This window comes from Schistocerca americana, chromosome 1 (assembly GCF_021461395.2).
Source record: "Schistocerca americana isolate TAMUIC-IGC-003095 chromosome 1, iqSchAmer2.1, whole genome shotgun sequence".
NCBI classification, from domain to species: domain Eukaryota; kingdom Metazoa; phylum Arthropoda; class Insecta; order Orthoptera; family Acrididae; genus Schistocerca; species Schistocerca americana.
Genome location: NC_060119.1, coordinates 204756187 through 204776480, shown reverse-complemented (window position 1 = coordinate 204776480; position 20294 = coordinate 204756187). Strand labels below are relative to the sequence as shown.

General features: G+C 46.5%; 1 protein-coding gene across 1 annotated transcript in view; it reads right to left on the bottom strand.

Moving 5' to 3' along the window:
- The window catches only part of LOC124618725 (protein-tyrosine sulfotransferase-like), a 376746-nt gene that overhangs the window by 38895 nt on the left and 317557 nt on the right, over nt 1-20294 (bottom strand). The window contains exons 5-6 of the mRNA XM_047145375.1: nt 12134-12328; nt 2712-2965 (exon numbers count right to left, since the gene is read on the bottom strand). Coding sequence (XP_047001331.1) covers nt 2712-2965; nt 12134-12328 — 449 coding nt within the window. The remainder of the gene's footprint in view (nt 1-2711; nt 2966-12133; nt 12329-20294) is intronic.

Below are 20294 nucleotides of genomic sequence, written 5' to 3'. Positions count from 1 at the left end.
AGCCCTGAGTGGTTCAATGTCCCGTGTGTGGTCTTCAGCTGAGCTTTTACGTGAAATATTTTTAAGATAAGGCCTTCAACCATCTTAAATTAAAATTTCAAGATTCAATTTTCTAAAACAAATTTTTTTTAAAAATTTGCTCTATCTGAAATTCTTGTTATCCAGGCCCTAAGTCCTGAGTTGTTCAGTGTCTTGAGGGTGGCCTTCAAACGAGTATTTAAGTGAAATTTTTTTTTAGTGTGGCCTTCAGCCGCTTGTATTCTTTAAAGCATTCTTTTATAAATTGTGTTCAGGCCTTCAGCCGTTCTTGTGTTTGGTGTGGTCTTGGGCCGTCAGCCCAGGAGGTATCTCAAGTTTTCTTAACTAGGCCTTCAGCCATATTTTTTTTATTTTGATCCTTTTAAGGCTGTTATTACTGTTTACTGCGTTGTTCCCGTTTGGATGCATTTGGAAATAACGTCGCCATGGTTCTACTTTGCCTCACGCACGTAGGAAAGGTACGACTGCCACTCGTACGTGACTTTGCTTATATACCCACATCGGAGTCCCGCTACGTTGCATATACGGTGTAGGAACGTCCTCAAACGGATTGAGCGTGCTGCGGTTCGCGTTGGTGCTGTTTGTAGGTTCCGTCCTCCCTTAGACGCCAGACGGTATCGTTTAGTTAGCATGGTTGCGGTTGTTTGTCTTCCTCTCGTCTTGACTGGCGCCACTCGGTTTCGCATGCGTTGCCTGTCCGCTAGTGGCAGGAGCGGCGGTTATCGATATGTTGCCCTATCTTTGGGACGACGTCATTGTTTTTCTGGGTCGTGTGAGTGGGTCAGTTTGGTTGGGGACTCAGGAGGAGCCAGGTCCGCGCAGTGCCAGAACACGCCGGGACCGCTGGCGGCACGCATGGACTGCCGGATGGAAGGGCTGTGGTCACGAGGGTGCACGACCTCGTCGTAAACCGGATGCAGCGGGCTTTAAGATGAGTGCATTTCACTCCAAGTACAGCAACCTCCACTATTGTGATATCTCGCGATTCTCCAGTTACTTGGGTTCGTAGTCTCGCCAAGGCGAAGAGCAGCGAGTGGAGTGCTTGGGGAAGGCGCATCTCACTAGCTTTCCTCGACTTCTTATTACTGTTTACTGCGTTCAACTTTTTACAATTTGTAAGTTCAACCAGCGGTCATTTTTCTTGCCTGGTGGCCTCTAACGCCCCATTTACCTGCCCTGAGGGTAAGTGTATGTAACGGCAGTGTACGTTTCCTCACCTTGCGGCTGCTGTCCGGTAAGGCGCGTAGTTTTGACAGCTTTCTTGGTTATAGGCCGGTTGTTTATTCTTCTGCTCTGGTGGTAGTGATTCCTTTCTAGTTCCGGGAACACTAATCAAAGTATTCTGGGGACGTAGTGCAGATCGCCGGTTCAAGCTTTGGCGTATTGTTCCATCTCTGCATTTGGTTTATCGGATGTCAGGTAGCTTCAGCAAAATTAGCATTAGTCATTCGTTAGACTGCCACTAGTCTGAGTTACCATCTTGTGAAGTGAATGCAAGTCTTGGTTGCCTACCTCATCGCTCGTGAAGGTGTTTGTTGCCGGACCTTCTCAGAGATCGATCCTGGAGCACCGTCTGTGACCCCCTGGGTTCTTGTAAGGTCTGTGTGTTCTAAAAGGAGGTCTGTTGGCCAGTAGTTCAGTGTAACGGTCCTTCAGTCCACGCCTTCTGCTGCTATAATCTGCCTCAGTACCCTTTAAGGAACTTATGTACCGGTCCTAGTGTTTTATTATTGTATTATTCATTACAATACCTTGTAATGCCTACATTAAAGTTTATATATGCCTAGTTAAGAGTTCTGGTCGCCTTTTGGAATAAATCTAGCAGTGTAGTGTTCACTGGATGTTAAGGGTTGTGTTACAAAGTTTACCATCATCTTATTTCACCCGCTTGGTGATCAGTTGCTTGTTCTTTTAATTAACCTTTGCTATTATATTTGCTGTTTTACAGCAGGTTTCTAAATTTTTTATATTATTGCCGTTCCTGGCGCGTAACGCCTTCAGCCGTGATTGTGGTCATTTGCCTTAAAATTCTAATTTGGTATTTTTATTTACGCAATAAGCCTTACAACCTTATTTACTGCCATTCCTGGCGTCTGATGCCTTCTGCTGTGTTTGTTCCGACTTGCCTTTAATATTTCAATACCTGTAATTTGTACGTTGCAGCGAGTTTCAAACAGTTTTTAATTTATTGCCATTCCTGGCGTGTGAGGCCTTCTGCCCAGATCACAGTGGCTTGCTTTTAAAACATTATCTGCTGTATCTGTATTTAATGGTGATCTGCTAAATTGTAACCCACTGAAAACACTATTATTTACACTGTTGTTTATTCCTTCATTGATAATCTGTGGTATTTTGATTTATTGTTGAGTCTGGAATTACTGCTTTAAAATAAATGTGTGTAACTGTAAAAGGCAACCAACAGTAACTGATTACGGCCCCGTCCACAATCGTAACCGAATCCTGCCTTCCCTTGACTACCAGGTTTCACGGATACTTTTAGATCGTTCCTCATCTGTTCGGTCGAGGTGGCCGTCAGGTGATACTTTGGTAGCATGCAGCGTATAAGGACAACTTTTGTTTCGCAAACATGACTAAAAACAGAAAGAAGCGGGTGAAAAGTGAACGAGTTTCTTGAGCCAGGACGTCTGAGTTGGGGCCCGCTGGCCACTGACCTGGAGAGCACGACGCCGCCCGGCTTGTTGATGAGCTGGTCGTGGTGCAGCACAGACTCGTTCCAGGGCACGTCCAGGAAGGCGAGCACGCGCGCCATCCAGAGGCGGGGGTGCAGCACCAGCTGCTCGTAGGGCACCATGAGGCAGCGCGCCGGGCCCACCTCGCGGCACTGCCCGTGCATCACCTGCACCGCCGAGTTCCACTTGCCCAGGCACTGCCGGTAGCTCGACAGGTCGAAGCCCGTTATCGTCACCTGCAACATTACACGGTCGCGCCTTAATGAGCTGCACTCCTAGGAATAGTGATTATTGGTGAAACAACCAATTTTTGGTTTTATCCGTTTGTTTTCCACGCCAGTTTGAATGCTGAAACCGCTCAAAATGACCGTTTTCTGAAATAATAGATTTTCGGTTTTTTGTTCGTGTTATTTCCTGTAATCCACGTAGATATCGAAGAAACATTGAAAAATTTCGACTCTCCCAGTTTCAAGATACATAGAATCAAAATATTAAATTAAATAAGCACCCTTCGCTTCTTTTCTCGAAAAATGATAAGTCGATGAATACTAAAACAATCACCAGTATTGTCCATTTAATCTAGATTTTTGAAACTCTGCTCTAAAATCATGTCGTAAACGGTGATCATTGGGTATTACGAGCAGCCCGTGCTAAAGAGTGAAAACAGAGGTAGAAAAACAATGTTTTTCGTGTTAATTTGTCTGTTTTCAAGCGCATATTATGTAGACACAGGCAACAGATTAGCAACTTTCTGTTTTTATTGTATACTGTAAAGTGTTCTTAAGTTTTTTTATTTATTGCTGATACGATAATTTCCTTCCCCTTTCATTATCTCATTGAAATGGCAGATAAATCTTCACTCTTTTAAAGCAAATGGAGTATTGAACGCCATTCCTATCTCAGCACACCTTCATCAGGCGATAAGTGGCCCATGGGGATCATCCGACCGCCGTGTCATCCTCAGATGAGGATGCAGAAAGGAGGGGCGTGTGGTTAGCACACAGTTATCCCAGTCATTATAATGGTTTTCTGTGGCTGGAGCCGCTACTATTCGGTCGCTCCTCAATTGGCATCACGAGGCTGAGTGCATCCCGAAAAATGGCAACAGCGCATAGCCGCCCGGACGGTCACCCATCCAAGTGCCGGCCACGCCCAACAGCACTTAACTCGGGTGATCTGACGGGAACCCTTTGTATCCACTGCGACAAGGCCGTTGCCCTTTCTTATCTCACTTCGTAAAAGTATTCCATGCTAAGGTTGATGCCATTCTCCAATACAACGGACGCCTGGCGATGACAGCGAGACACTTCTGTATATTTGAGCTGTGGACAAGTCTTGCACACTGCAAGCGTACCTTAGGTCACGATACACGGCAACAGGAATATTATTATCTTGACAGTACTGTGCCAATTGTTATGTCGTGTGTTCGTTCTTCTTTACTGTCGGCAGTGTTACTAAAATAGCGCCGATTGCTTTTCCCTTTGTCGAAAATAACTCAGTATTTCAAACCAATGGAAGATTACGAAAAAAAAATATTTCTTAACAAAAGGGTTATTTAAAGCCCAAAAGTTTTAGCACTGCTTCTATGATTAATTCATATTTCGTTTTTTTTACTCGGTTATTAGTGAACAATAAAAAAAAAGACCGGGACCTTATTTATACGGAAAAGTACCGGTTATTCAGAACTAAACTACCGGTAACGGTTTTAACCGTTCGCTTCTTCTCATTCTTTCTCGACGTTCAAGGATTTATGAGCATGTTGAATAACACATGAGACTGACGGCTGCAGAGTACCTGTTTTAGTGCAATCGTAAAAGGCAGCAGACGGCATTCCAGTCTCGTCGTTTTATTCTCTCGATTCCATCAAACACCCGTATGATTATTCTTCAATCTCATTTAATTACAACACTTCAAAAACACAGTGAACACAGCCTTCAAAAAATGGCTCTGAGCACTATGGGACTTAACTTCTATGGTCATCAGTCCCCTAGAACTTAGAACTACTTAAACCTAACTAACCTAAGAACATCACACACATCCATGCCCGAGGCAGGATTCGAACCTACGACCGTAGCAGTAGCGCGGTTCCAGACTGTAGCGCCTTTAACCGCATGGCCACCCCGGCCGGCGCACACAGCTTTCCTGTGCTCACTAACGAGGACCCTCTGCCGTGTTCAGTAACGAACGAGCGTTCTGTGGGATTATGAACTGTTGATCAGGAACTCGCTCACTTTTGCTATGAAAATGAAGCGATTTGTAGCACAGCATACAGAGAAAGCAGACACACCTACGCATTCTATGGATATGGGACACAGCTGGTTTCTACTGACGCACCAATAGGAATGCGAATCGATGCACATTGCCCGAAACAGATACAGTTCCATATGAGTTCACTCCTAATGCGTCGGCAAATGAATGTCCACATCTGGTTTCGTTATTAAAACTCGATTATGCCTTACCCGGTATGAACTTAAAAATGCCGATCACTACTGTGCTGTGAAGAAATTGAAAAGGAATTGGTCGTCGAGAGGACTAACTCAGAAGAAGGATGAAATGAAAAGCAAGGGTGGCAACATTAAGAGTGCATTGGGAATCCCACTGTTACACACAGGCGACACTGATCTATAATGACGATAGAAACTGGAGTCAACAAGGGTGACATAGGAGATCCAGTATTAGAATCAAAATTTTAAAAAGTTCTGGAAGAGCTGAGACGAAACAAGGCAGAAAGGATAGATAACATTCCTTCGCAGTTTCTGCCCTGTCCAGTCACATTTATGTTACCAGCTTTCAAAATTTCGAATAACAACCTTGTACAACATGGAACGCTTCTCGATTGGGTTTAAATCTGAGGAGTTTGGTGGCCAGTCCTGCTGGTAGATGCCATCGTGCTGAGGAAAAACCAACTGCATGTAGATGTGGACGTGGTCCCCAAGGATAGACACATACTTATATTGATCCATTGTGCCTTCCAGATTGACGAGATCACCCAGGGAACGCTGCGAAAACATACCCCAGACCATACATGTTGTAGGGTGTTCGCTTTCAGATGTTTCACGCCAAACACGCCAACAGCCGTCGCCCAGTGGAGCATAAAACGTGATTCATCTAAAAGGGCTCCTGTTCCTACTCGGCGGACGTCTAATTGCAAATTCCAGCCTTCGTCGCCAGTGAACAGCAGCATGAGTGCATGAACCATGCCCTGGGTGCAGAGGCCCAAATGCAGCGCTATTCGCTGAACCGTAGTTGAGGAGACTCTATTGGTAGCCCCGTGGTTTATCTGGGCTGTTGCTCAACAATTTCACGCCTATTTGTCGATACACTTCTCTGCAGTTGTTATTCACCTCTGTCATCAAAATTTCAAATTGCTCTGAGCACTATGGGACTTAACATCTGAGGTCATCAGTCCCCTAGAACTCAGAACTACTGAAACCTAACTGACCTAAGGATATCACACACATCCATGCCCGAGGCAGGATTCGAACCTGCGACCGTAGCGGTCGCGAGGTTCCAGACCGAAGCATCTAAAACCGCTCGGCCACAGTGGCCGGCACACCCCTGTCATCTATGACCCAGTTTTGGTTAGCGCCAATCTGACATGCACGGCGGCACGCAATCAGTTCACGAACATAGCCGTTTCGGAAACACTTCCACCCTTTTACCGAGAGCGAGTGATCATGCTGATTTGGACACCAGATAAATCAGTCCGTTCCCGCATTTCGACAACGACTGTCCCGTTTTCCGCGTTCCTCCCGACATGCTTTATATACCCTTTACTGCTAGTGCTGACACCTGCCGTCTGTGAGTGGTTCTTGCATGTAGGAATAGAATAAAGACCGCGGTCGCATTAACGTGACTGGAACGAATAAAAGCATTGGGAGAATGGCAGTCAAATGATATTGCGGTTGGCATGTAGGCGACATACCATCGGATGTTCCGAAAATATCACCCACGCAATTCCGAGAATAGTGAAGACAGATAAATGCGGAAACTATCGCACAATCAGCATAAAAGCTCGTGTATCCAAATTGCTGACAAGGATAACAATGGGAAGAATGTAAAAGAAGACTCACTCGGATTCCTACACCTTCCACCCCTCTGCCGGTGTGCCCCAAGGTTCCGACCACTCTCCTCTTCTCTACCTTCTTTACACGGCAGACATGCCGCAGCCTTCAGCCCCCCCCTCCCCCCCCCGTACACCTTCTCCAATTTGCCAATGACACGGCCTTTCTTGCCCTCATCCCCACCTGGCAATGCTCCCAGCACCTTCTCCCATCTTGACCTGTTCACCACTTGGTGTAACCAGTGGCTGCTCAAGGTCAATCCTTCCAAAACCCAGGCGATCATTGCAGGCTAAACCACCCCTTACTTTGGCCTCCTTGATTTTTATCTCACCATCTATAGCCATCCTATTGCCCTTATCCCCACCTTCAGGTACCTTTGTGTCACCCTTGACCGTCGCCTCTCCTGGACCCCCCATCTCCAGACTATCCAGGCACACTCCTGACTCCGCCCCCTCAAGCTTCTTTTCGGCCGCAAATAGGATCTGGACCCCTCCACAATTCTCCACACCTATAAATCTCTCGTCCACCCCATCCTCTGTGATGCCCATCCCACTTGGATCTCCAAGCCTCCTACCTTCTACAAGTCCCTTCAAATCCTTGAACGCCATGCGCTCCACCTCGCTTATCGCAACTAACTCCCTTCCCCCGCTTGAATCCTCTACGACTTAATCCCTTTCCCACACCTCCACCTCCTCCTTGAACAGATATGGATCCTTTACACCTCCCGTAAACTTGATCCCCCACACCTGCTTGTCTGTCCCATCCTTTCCCAACACTGTCTGCTGCCGCACCTGTATACCTGTATCCCACCCGCTCTCCATCTTACGCCACTCTATTCCCTTGTCCAAGGTGGCTTCTGTCAACTCCCCCTGCTGGATGATACCCTCGTCCCCTCCATCTAACCCTCCTACCAGATTTGATCCTCCCCTTCCTCCTCCTGTGTTTTTCCTCCATGACACCCTCTTTCCCTTCTCTCCCTCCTCCCTTCCTCTCACCTCCTCCGTCCCTTCTCTCCCCCCTTCTTGGGTTTACGCACCCCCCTACCTTCTCCCCTCCCCCTCCCTTCTTCTCTCCCACTGGCATCTCCCCCCTCCCTTCTCCCCTCTTCTCTTCCCTCCCACCAGGTTTTTCGTGTGCACAGTGAGTTTTTAGTATGCCAGAGATCGTCGCCATTGTGATAGTGTTTGTTGACCAATCCATTACTCAGTGTCTCTCATTCAGTGTTCTACCGTTCATGTGTGAAACTCTGTGTCTCCGTTGTGTACCATGCTGAACATTTTTATACAAACAGCGCATACGTGATCGCCTTCATTTATTTTAATATGACTATCTCCTGTTTTTATCCTCCATGTATGTTTGTTTGTGTGTCTTCTTGTTTTTTGTATGTTTTTTCTGTGGCCAAGGAGTGGCATAGACAGGCCAGTGCCAACCTATCTTTTTGTAAAGGTGGTAAAATTACAATAAAGAAAAAAAGAAGACTGAGGATCCGTTGGATGATGCCTTTAAGTAAAGCAAAGGCACCAGAGAGGCAGTTCTGACATTGTGCCTGACGATGGAAGCAAAACTGAAGAAAAATCAACCCACGTTCTTGTGATTTGTCGACCTAGAGAAAACATTCGCCAATTCAAAGCCATGCCATTTGCGTTTAAGGCGTGAGACGTCAGAAAGCCGACACCCTGCAACAATCGTCGGAAGTCTCTGTGCCGGAGGAGAGTATTTTATGGTCTACGGGACGTTCTCATATTACTCCCTGGATGAACTCGTCATTCCGGAAGGCACAATTTATCAACACAAGTATGTATCTATCCTCGGGACCAATTCCAACTCTACATGCAGTTTATTTATCCTGAACACATGGCATGTGCCAGAAGAAGTACACAACGTGTCACAGAACAGGCTGTGTACGTGCATGGTTCGAAGAGCACCACTAAGAGTTTAGCGAACTTCACCGGCCATGAGACTTCCCGGATTTAAAGCCAATCGAGAATCTGTGTGACCGCGTCGATCTGGCTGTAAATTGTGAGAAAAATAGGAGTAAGCTACAGGGAAAGACAGATTATCTACCAAATGTACAAGGTTCAAGAGGAAACAATACGACTGCAAGACCAAGGACGAAGTTCTCGGATTAAAATTGATCTAAGACAAGGATTCAGTGTTTCGTTCCCCCGTCCGTTTTACACATCGAAGAAGCAATGATGGAAATTAAACAAACATTCCAGAATGGGATTAAAATTCTGGGCGAAAGGATGTCAACGTAAGATCTATCTATGACATTGCTATCCTTTGAAAGTGGAGAAGGACTGCAGGATCTGTTGAATGGAGTGAACAGTCGAATTAGTGCAGAATATGGATTGGGGGTAAATCAGTAAAAGACAAACGTAGTTACAAGTAGCAGAAGTTAGGATAACGAGAAAGTGAGCATCAATAGTGGTGATAACCTGGCAGATGAATTTACGAATTTCATCTGTATTGGAAGAAGGAAGTCATAAACAGCAGACTATCACGGGGACAGAGGGCACTCCTGGCCAAGAGTAGTGGGCCTTAAGTTGAGGAAGGAATTTTTGAGAAAGTACGTTTGGAGCACAGTGAATCATGGACAGTGCGAAACCAGGAGCTGATGAGAATCGAAACATTTGAGATATGGTGCTACAGAAGAACGTTGAAAATTAGGCAGAGTGATGACGTAACAAATGGGGAGATTCTCCACAGATTCTGCGAAGAAAGAAGGAAATGGAAAACAGTGACAAAAAGAAGGAGCCAGATAACAGGGGTGTGTTACGACCTCAGGGAACAACCTGCGTGGTACTAGAGATAGGCGTAGAGTTAAAAGCTGGAGTGGAAGACTGAGTCTGGAAAAAGCTACGTCGAACAAATAATGGAGGTTGAAGTTCCTACTCTGAGTTGTAGAGGTTAGCGCACGAGAGTAATTAGTAGTGGGCTGCATCAAACCATTCAGAAGACTAATCAATCAAAGGAAAGAAAAAAAGAAAAAAAATTAAAGAAAGCTATGTTCTAAAGGAACTACTGCTTGTGGTGTTGGTGGTTTGACATCAGTTGTGTACGTTCTCCACAGTGAACGCAACATTACGAGGGGGTACCCAGAAGAAACGAGAATAATTTTTAGAAGCTATGTATTTTCGAATCGTTTACAATGGAAACTTATCCCCTTCCAGATATGCAACTCGTACATTTGTCCCACCGGTGCTTCCACTATTCGAAACACCTTTTGTAGTCATCTTTAGAGATTGAGATTTTCACTCTGCAGCGGAGTGTGCGCTGATATGAAACTTCCTGGCAGATTAAAACTGTGTACAGGACCGAGACTCGAACTCGGGACCTTTGCCTTTCGCAGGCAAGTGCTCTACCAACTGAGCTACCCAAGAATGACTCACGCCCCCTCCTCACAGCTTTACTTCCGCCAGTATCTCGTCTCCTACCTTCCAAACTTTACAGAAGGTCTCTCTTCGCAGCAGAGTTTGGAAAGTAGGAGACGAGGTACTGGCGGAAGTAAAGCTGTGAGGACGGGGCGTGAGTCGTGATTGGGTAGCTCAGAGGGTTAGAGCACTTGCCCGCGAAAGGCAAAGGCCCCGAGTTCGAGTCTCGGTCCGGCAGACAGTTTTAATCTGCCAGGAAGTTTGATCTTTAGAGACGGCTGACAGCTCCGCCCTCGTTTTTCTCTTGACTTTTTCATTGCTGTCAAATAAGTATCCTTTCATGCCCCTTTTCATGCGTAGAAGTAAGAAAAAGTGGCACGGAGTCAGGTCAGGAGAATAAGGTGCGTGGGGCAGCGGAACCATGCCATTTTTAGGCAAAAACGTCTAACAGAGATGGCTGTGTGTGCCAGAGCGTTGTCGTGCTGGAAGAAACAGTCTCCTGTTTACGACAAATCAGGCTGAAACGTGCTGCAAGATAACCCGATAATCTCTGACAGTTGATCAATTGTCTGTCGATGGTCTGCGAGCATAAGTTCTCAAATCTTTTCAATATTTTCGTCGATCCGTGCTGTTGATGGAGGTCCAGAACGAGGTTTACCATGAATCGCCATTTTCAATTCGACCAAACAGCTCGTACACCTCAGTTTTTCCCACAGCGTCATCTTGGTAATCTGTTTTCAACATTAAAACAGTTTCAGTGCCGTTTTTACCGAGTAGAAAACAAAATTTCACAGCTGCACGTTGTCCAGCTAAACATGCCACCATGAAAAACGAACCAAGAACAAAACGGCACTAGCAAAAACAATCACTGCAGATGGACAGAACAAGCCAGGTCGACAACACAGGCAGCACTGAACTGGCAATGAGTTCCGGTACACGCGCCTAGGGAAGAAATGCGTACTATAGAAGCTCCGCCCACGGCAATAATAATCCGCTTGTTTTGGGTACCCCCTCGCAAATTGGAGTTTGCTACATGAGTACCGGACAGAGTCGCAGCGCCAGGCGAGCTCGTATCTTCCTAGAGATGATGGACTGCACGAGAGGAATTAGTAGTCTGCTGTATCAAACCATTCAGAAGACTAATCACTCAAAGGAAAGAAAAAAAAGAAAAAAAAATTAAAAAAGCCTCTGTTTTTAAAGAACTACTGCTTGTAGTGTTGGTGGTATTGACATCAATTGCGTACGTTCTCCATAGTGAACGCAACATTACGAGAGGGTACGCAAAAGAAATCGGAATTACTTTTAAAAACTATATGTTTTCGAATCGTTTACAAAACAACCTTATCCCTTTCAAAATACGGTCCATTACAACTAATACATATGTCCCACCGGTGCTTCCACTGTTCGAAACACTTTTTGTAGTCATCATTAGAGATGGCTGACAGCTCCGCCCTCCTTTTTTTCTTGACTTTTTGATTGTTGTCAAATCGGTATCCTTTTACGGCCCTTTTCACATGTGGAAGTAAGAAAATGTTACACGAAGGCAGGTCAGGCGAGTAAATTATGTGCGGTAATTCGAGCAAACAACTCGTACACTTCGGTTTTTCCCACAGCGTCATCTTGGTAATCTGTTTTCAACATCAAAACAGTTTCAGCAGCATTTTTACCGAGTGTAAAACAAAATTTCACAGCTGCACGTTGTCCAGCTAAACATGCAACCATGAAAAACGAACCAAGAACAAAACGGCACTAGCAAAAACAATCACTGCAGATGGACAGAACAAGCCAGGTCGACAACACAGGCAGCACTGAACTGGCAATGAGTTCCGGTACACACGCCTAGCGAAGAAATGCTTACTACACGAGCTCCGCCCACGGCAGTGTTAATCCGATTGTTTATGGGTACCCCCTCGCTAAATGGAGTTTGCTAAATGAGTATCGCACAGAGCGCGTGGTGAGCTCGTACCTTCCTGGAGATGATGGAGTGCACGGTGGCGCGGCCGTCGCGCAGCATGAAGATGAACTTGGCGTTGGGGAAGAGCTCTGCCAGGTAGGCGGCAGACTTGAGCGTCAGCGGGTCCTTGTTGCAGAGCCGCGGCGCCGGCTCTCCGTGGCGCGCGATCACCTCCAGGCAGAAGGCCGCGATCGCCGAGTCCAGCACCTGCCGGCCAAACCGGGCACCACAGGCTGCAGCGTGTACAAAATAACTTGACCGGTTGCTGTGCGGAGAGTGTGGAAGGGGACCGATCAATGTGGTGCGGAAGGGCAGGTGCAGTTCGACAGCTGAAGCCTGTACGCTACAGCCCAGTGAGTCTGGAAACGATCACATCAGCAGGGCAGGTCATTAGAACTAATCCGGCAAATATAGACGTTCAAAGTCAGGACTTTCTACATTACTGAAAAAGAAGTTGTGGCATAAAATACTCTCAACCATAAAAAAAAACATCCGCAGACGCACTGCCAGAAAAAAAAGGTAAAACAAAGAAGGGGAAAAGTGGAGTGTAGCGGACGATGTTGATTACTATGGTAGTGCCAAATGTAAAACAAAGAACACGAGTCATGTCGAAATTCTGCATGAGTCACCACACATTGTGTTACTCTGCATTACCTAAATCTAATTATACAGGGTGATTCAAAAAGAATACCACAAATTTAGGAATTTAAAACTCTGCAACGACAAAAGGCAGAGCTAAGCACTATCTGTCGGCGAATTAAGGGAGCTATAAAGTTTCATTTAGTTGTACATTTGTTCGGTTGAGGCGCTGTTGACTAGGCGTCAGCGTCAATTGATGCTAAGATGGCGACCGCTCATCAGAAAGCTTTTTGTGTTATTGAGTACGGCAGAAGTGAATCGACGACAGTTGTTCAGAGTGCATTTCGAACGAAGTATGGTGTTAAACCTTCTGATAGGTGGTGTATTAAACTTTGGTATAAACAGTTTACAGAGAATGGGTGTTTGTGCAAAGGGAAAAGTTCTGGACGGCCGAGAACGAGTGATGAAAATGTAGCACGCATCCAGCAAGCATTTGTTCGCAGCCCAGGAAAAGCGACTCGCAGAGCTAGCAGAGAGCTGCAAATTCCACAATCAACTGTATAGAGAGTCCTAGGAAAAAGGTTAGTTATGAAACCTGAACGTCAACTACCCGAGGCGATGGATCGGCCGCCAGGTAGCCCGTGACAGAGCACTTCATCACTGGCCTCCAAGAAGCCCTGATCTTACCCCCTGCGATTTTTTCTTATGGTGATATGTTATGGATATGGTGTTTCGGCCACCTCTCCCAGCCACCATTGATGATTTGAAACGAGAAATAACAGCAAACTGTTACGCCTGATATGCTACAGAGAGTGTGGAACGAGTTGGAGTATCGGGTTGATACTGCTCGAGTGTCTGGAGGGGGCCATATTGAACATCTCTGAAATTGTTTTTTAGTGAAAAAAAAACCTTTTTAAATACTCTTTGTAATGATGTATAACAGAAGGTTATATTATATTTCTTTCATTAAATACACATTTTTAAAGTTGTGGTATTCTTTTTGAATCACCCTGTATATGACGGAAGTATCTGTTCCCGAAAGAACAGTTACCGTTGTCGACCATGCAGCTTTCCTAGAAATGTAATGATAATTGGATGGACACCCTAGCTGCAAAGAAGCGTTGATATACTTCATTGGGGACATGTTGAAAATGTGTGTCCCGACCGGGTCTCGAACCCGGGATCTCCTGCTTACACCGGTCGGGGCACACATTTTCAACATGTCCCCAATGAACGCCTCTTTGCAGCTATGGTGTCCATTCAATTGTCATTTCATTTCTAGCTAAGCTGTATGGTCATCAACGGTATCTGTTCTTTCGGGAACAGATACTACTGTCATATATAGTTACAATATGCCTTCCCGGCCATTAACCTTCTTTTGTGAACGCACGCGCTATGCCCGAACTCGTACGGGACTTGGTAGATTAATCTGCCACGAGTAATGAATATGATGGGCAAACATCTATTAGGCGCAATGCGAATGTAGTGGTGTGGACATGTTGGGAATGTGAGTCTCGCGGGGAGCGTGCAAGTGATAAGTCCCTGCAGGCACACTATCCTCTGTGCCCTCGGTGGCTCAGATGGACACCGGCACGGTAACTCAGCGTGTTCGGTCAGAGGGTTAGCTGTCCTCCGTAATAAAAACTCTGAGTTAATGGATCAACAACGAACTGAAAAAAAAAGGATGGATAGAGCGTCTGCGGTGTAAGCAGGAGAACCAGGGTTCGAGACCCGTTGGGAGCACACATTTTCAACATGTCCCCAATGAAGTGTATCAACGCCTCTTTGCAGATAGAGTGTCCATTGAATTATCATATCTAAATCTAATTATTTCTCCTTCTTGTACACATTTCCAGAAGTATTTAAACTCTTTCTTTATTAGCTATATTGTGCGACTGGAGTAGCTAGCGGTTCCTGAAACACTCTCAAGCACACTTTCTAATGGCATTGTTGCTACCTCGTTTGTCTGTTCTTACATCAATTTAATGGCACTGCACATAATCAGCTTGGCTGAAAGTGCGCAGGATGGCAGGCGTCAGTCACGATGGAGGCCACAACTTCAGAACAGAAGGGACTCGACAAGCGCTCATGATGACTGTGAGTTTCCGAGCAAAGACCCAACCTAACAACTTTTTACTGTTAAATATTTACATTAATGGCAACACTTAGAAGGAGCACAGTGAATCTGTGTACACCGGTGAGTCAAAACATTATGACCACTTATGTAATACTTTGTTTGTCCGTCTTTGGAGTCGAATACGAGGGACGTTTGAAAAGCCTGTGCAAAAATAAAAACTACTTATGTGTTTGAGGTAAACCTTTCATATTTTTCGACATAGTCTCATTTTAGACTTATACACATCGTCCAACGTTGTTCTAATTTTTTGACCCCTCCGAATAATAGGAATTGTACAAGTCTGCAAAATACACTACTGGCCTTTAAAATTGCTACAACAAGAAGAAATGCAGATTATAAACGGACAAATATATTATACTAGAACTGACATGTGATTACATTTTCACGCAATTTAGGCCACCATTGAACAGACGTTTTCAATTGGTGAGAGATCTGGAGAATGAGCTGGCCAGGGCAACAGTCGAACATTTTCTGTATCGAGAAAGGCCCGTACAGGACCTGCAACATGCGGTCGTGCATTATCCTGCTGAAATGTAGGGTTTCGCAGGGATCGAATGAAGGGTAGAGCCACGGGTCGTAACACATCTGCAATGTAACGTCCACTGTTCAAAGTGCCGTCAACGCGAACAAGAGGTGACCGAGACTTGTAACCAATGGCACCACATACCATCACGCCGGGTGACGAATACACGCTTCCAATGTGCGTCGCCAAACACGGATGCGACCATCATGGTGCTGTAAACAGAACCTGGATTCATCCGAAAAAATGACGTTTTGCCATTCGTGCACCCAGGTTGAGTACACCATTGCAGGCGCTCCTGTCTATGATGCACCGTCAAGGGTAACCGCAGCCGTGGTCTCCGAGCTGATAGTCCATGCTGCTGGAAACGTCGTCGAACTGTTCGTGCAAACGGTTGTTGTCCTGCAAACGTCCCCAACCGTTGACTCATGGATCGAGACGTGGCTGCACGATCCGTTACAGCTATGCGCAAAAGATGCCTGTCATCTCGACTGCTAGTGATACGAGGCCGTTGGGATCCAGCACGGCGTTCTCTATTACCCTCCTGAATTCACCGATTCCATATTCTACTAACAGTCATTGGTTATCGACCAACGAGAGCAGCAATTTTACGATACGATAAAGCGCAATCGCGATAGTCTACAATCCGACATTTATCAAAGTCGGAAACGTGATGGTACGCATTTCTCCTCCGTACACGAGGCATCACAATAATGTTTCACCAGGCAACGCCGGTCAACTGCTGTTTGTGTATGAGAAATCGGTTGGAAACTTTCCTTATGTCAGCACGTTGTAGGTGTTGCCACCGGCGCCACCCTTGCGTGAATGCTCTGAAAAGATAATCATTTGCATATCACAGCATCCTCTTCCTGTCGGTTAAATATCGCGTGTGTAGCACGTCATCTTCGTGGTGTAGCAATTTTAATGGCCAGTAGTGTAGCTATTAGTTGCTGCAATCATCTCCTCGTTTCAATAAAATCTTTGTCCCGCCAGCCATTACTTCAAATTGGGGAACAAATAGTAGTTAGAGGGAGCCAAGTCTGGACAATAGGGAGGATGTGAAACGAGTTGTAATCTTATTTCCATTAATTCTGCGACCACAAATGGTGAGGTGTGTGCGGGTGCATTGTCGTGATGGAAAAGGACTTTTTTGCGGTCCAATCGCCGGCGTTTTTCTTGCAGCTCGGTTTTCAAACTGTCCAAAAACGATGAATAATGTGCACCTGTAATAGTCGATGAGGATTATTCCTTGCAAATCCCAAAAGACAGCCGCTATAACCTTTGCGGCCGACAGACTGGTCTTCGCCTTTTTTTGGTGCAGATTCTCCCTTGGTAACCCATTGTTTAGATTGTTGTTTGGTCTCAGGAGTATAGTAATGTATCCTTGTTTCATCCACAGTGACGAAACGATGCTTAAAGTCCTGCGGATTCTTCCTGAACAGCTGCAAACAATCCTTGCAACACTTCACACGATTACGTTTTTGGTCAAGCGTGAGCAATTGCGGCGCCCATCTTACGGGGAGCTTTCTGATGTCCAAATGTTTATGCCAAATATTATGTATCCGTTCATTCGAGATGCCCACAGTACTATCAATCTCACGCACCTTAACTCTTCTATCATCCATCACCATATCATGGATTTTATCAATGATTTCTGGAGTCGTAACTTCTACTGGGAGTCCAGAACGTTCAGCTTCACTGGTGCCCATATGGCCACTCCGAAAATTTTGAAACCACTTATAAACTGTTCTATTCGAAGGTACAGAGTCACTGTAAAATTAGTCAAGCTTCTCTTTAGTTTCCTGAGGCGTTTTGCCTTTCATAAAGTAATGTTTAATCACCACACGAAATTCTTCTTCGGACGAGAATCACTCGACTTCCTTGATTCACACGAATACCAAACGCAAAGAAATAGACCAAATGGCTGAAACTTTGTGTGCGTTCTTTCCAAAGATGCTACTAATTAAAAATGACCTCGATATGCGCCGGTGGTGCCGTCTCTCGGACTTTGCATGGACTTTTCAAACGCCCCTCGTATTTCATTGATTCCGCGTATCAGGCATCCCACAATTCGTTAGTATGTTTGTGGAGGTATGTAGCACTACATGTCTACGCACAGGTCGTGTATTACGCGTAAATAACGGGCCACTGGTGATTTGCATATGCTGTAATGGTACCCGATAGCTACCCAGGCGTGTTCCACAGGATTTATATCAGACGAATTCGATCGCCGATGTATCAACGTGAGTTCACTATAAAGCTTCTCAAACCACTGCAGCACTGCTGTGGCTGCGAGATATGGTCAATTGTACTGCTTAAAGATGACATCGCCGTCAGGGAAGACGTCAAGCATGAAGGGATGCAGGCCGTTCGCAGGTGTCAGCATATCTTCTATTACTACCACAATTCCCATGCAAGCCCAGGAGAATGGCTCCCATAGTTTAACACTGCTCCGACCAACCTGCGCCTGGGGAGAACTGCACGTTTCTAACCGTCATTCACTTCGATGGCAGCGTTCGTGGAGACGACCATCGACCTAGTGTAGCCAAATCATGACTTACTCGAGAGCCGACACGTTTCCATTGATCAACGGTCGAAACCCGATGGTACCGTGCCTATTGCAATTGGAATTAACGACGTCGTTGGATAGACATGTGAACACGCAGGGGTGGTCTGCTGCGGAGCTCCATGAATGGTGTGCTTCGAAACACTTCTGCGTGCAAAAGCATTGTGCTTTTTCGGCAGAGATGCCACAGATCGCAGACAAGCCTCCGAACTCCACTTTCTGTGAAGAGTCGTGGACGTCCAACGATTTAGAGCCAAGTGATAGTTTCACTGTTCTTCTACCTCTTTCTGGAGATGCTCACCACAGTAGCACATGAACATTCGGCCAGCTTCGCTGTTTTCGAGACAATCGTACACAGCCTCTGCGTAATAATAATCCGCCCTTTGTCAAAGTCACTTATCTCAATAAATTTCCCTATTTGCAACCCACATTTTTCGCTAGCGTGATCCACCGTCCGTGTCTGCTCTGCCTACATACTTTTGTTACCGCATCACGTGCCCACAACGCCACCAGGCGGCATCGAACGTTGCAGTGGGCAACGGTCATAATGTTTTGGCTGATCAGTGTACACGCTCCTCCATTTCAAACTGATCTACTCATTGTTATTTTGCGGGGTATTTAAAATAAACCTGTCACATATTCCTACAGGAGGTAGTATTAGTCAAAACTAGAAGAAACATACCTACAACAATATGTCCCAAAACGAATACCTGATGAGAAAACAGCCAGTCCATCCTCTTATTCCCATCTGTCGTGTTACGTAGAAGACACCTTAGGCAGTGTTGAATGTAGGTTACCACGCTTAACCCGTCCTTCTTCACAGTGAATCGCGCACTCCTGCAAATACACCTACACTCCTGGAAATTGAAATAAGAACACCGTGAATTCATTGTCCCAGGAAGGGGAAACTTTATTGACACATTCCTGGGGTCAGATACATCACATGATCACACTGACAGAACCACAGGCAGATAGACACAGGCAACAGAGCATGCACAATGTCGGCACTAGTACAGTGTATATCCACCTTTCGCAGCAATGCAGGCTGCTATTCTCCCATGGAGACGATCGTAGAGATGCTGGATGTAGTCCTGTGGAACGGCTTGCCATGCCATTTCCACCTGGCGCCTCAGTTGGACCAGTGTTCGTGCTGGACGTGCAGACCGCGTGAGACGACGCTTCATCCAGTCCCAAACATGCTCAATGGGGGACAGATCCGGAGATCTTGCTGGCCAGGATAGTTGACTTACACCTTCTAGAGCACGTTGGGTGGCACGGGATACATGCGGACGTGCATTGTCCTGTTGGAACAGCAAGTTCCCTTGCCGGTCTAGGAATGGTAGAACGATGGGTTCGATGACGGTTTGGATGTACCGTGCACTATTCAGTGTCCCCTCGACGATCACCAGTGGTGTACGGCCAGTGTAGGAGATCGCTCCCCACACCATGATGCCGGGTGTTGGCCCTGTGTGCCTCGGTCGTATGCAGTCCTGATTGTGGCGCTCACCTGCACGGCGCCAAACACGCATACGACCATCATTGGCACCAAGGCAGAAGCGACTCTCATCGCTGAAGACGACACGTCTCCATTCGTCCCTCCATTCACGCCTGTCGCGACACCACTGGAGGCGGGCTGCACGATGTTGGGGCGTGAGCGGAAGACGGCCTAACGGTGTGCGGGACCGTAGCCCAGCTTCATGGAGACGGTTGCGAATGGTCCTCGCCGATACCCCAGGAGCAACAGTGTCCCTAATTTGCTGGGAAGTGGCGGTGCGGTCCCCTACGGCACTGCGTATGATCCTACGGTCTTGGCGTGCATCCGTGCGTCGCTGCGGTCCGGTCCCAGGTCGACGGGCACGTGCACCTTCCGCCGACCACTGGCGACAACATCGATGTACTGTGGAGACCTCACGCCCCACGTGTTGAGCAATTCGGCGGTACGTCCACCCGGCCTCCCGCATGCCCAATATACGCCCTCGCTCAAAGTCCGTCAACTGCACATACGGTTCACGTCCACGCTGTCGCGGCATGCTACCAGTGTTAAAGACTGCGATGGAGCTCCGTATGCCACGGCAAACTGGCTGACACTGACGGCAGCGGTGCACAAATGCTGCGCAGCTAGCGCCATTCGACGGCCAACACCGCGGTTCCTGGTGTGTCCGCTGTGCCGTGCGTGTGATCATTGCTTGTACAGCCCTCTCGCAGTGTCCGGAGCAAGTATGGTGGGTCTGACACACCGGTGTCAATGTGTTCTTTTTTCCATTTCCAGGAGTGTATATCTATTCGGAATGTGTGACGTACATCGGTCACATGCTCCTGTATATCCGCACACTGTCTATGGTTTGGGAATATACCACTGCATTTGAATATC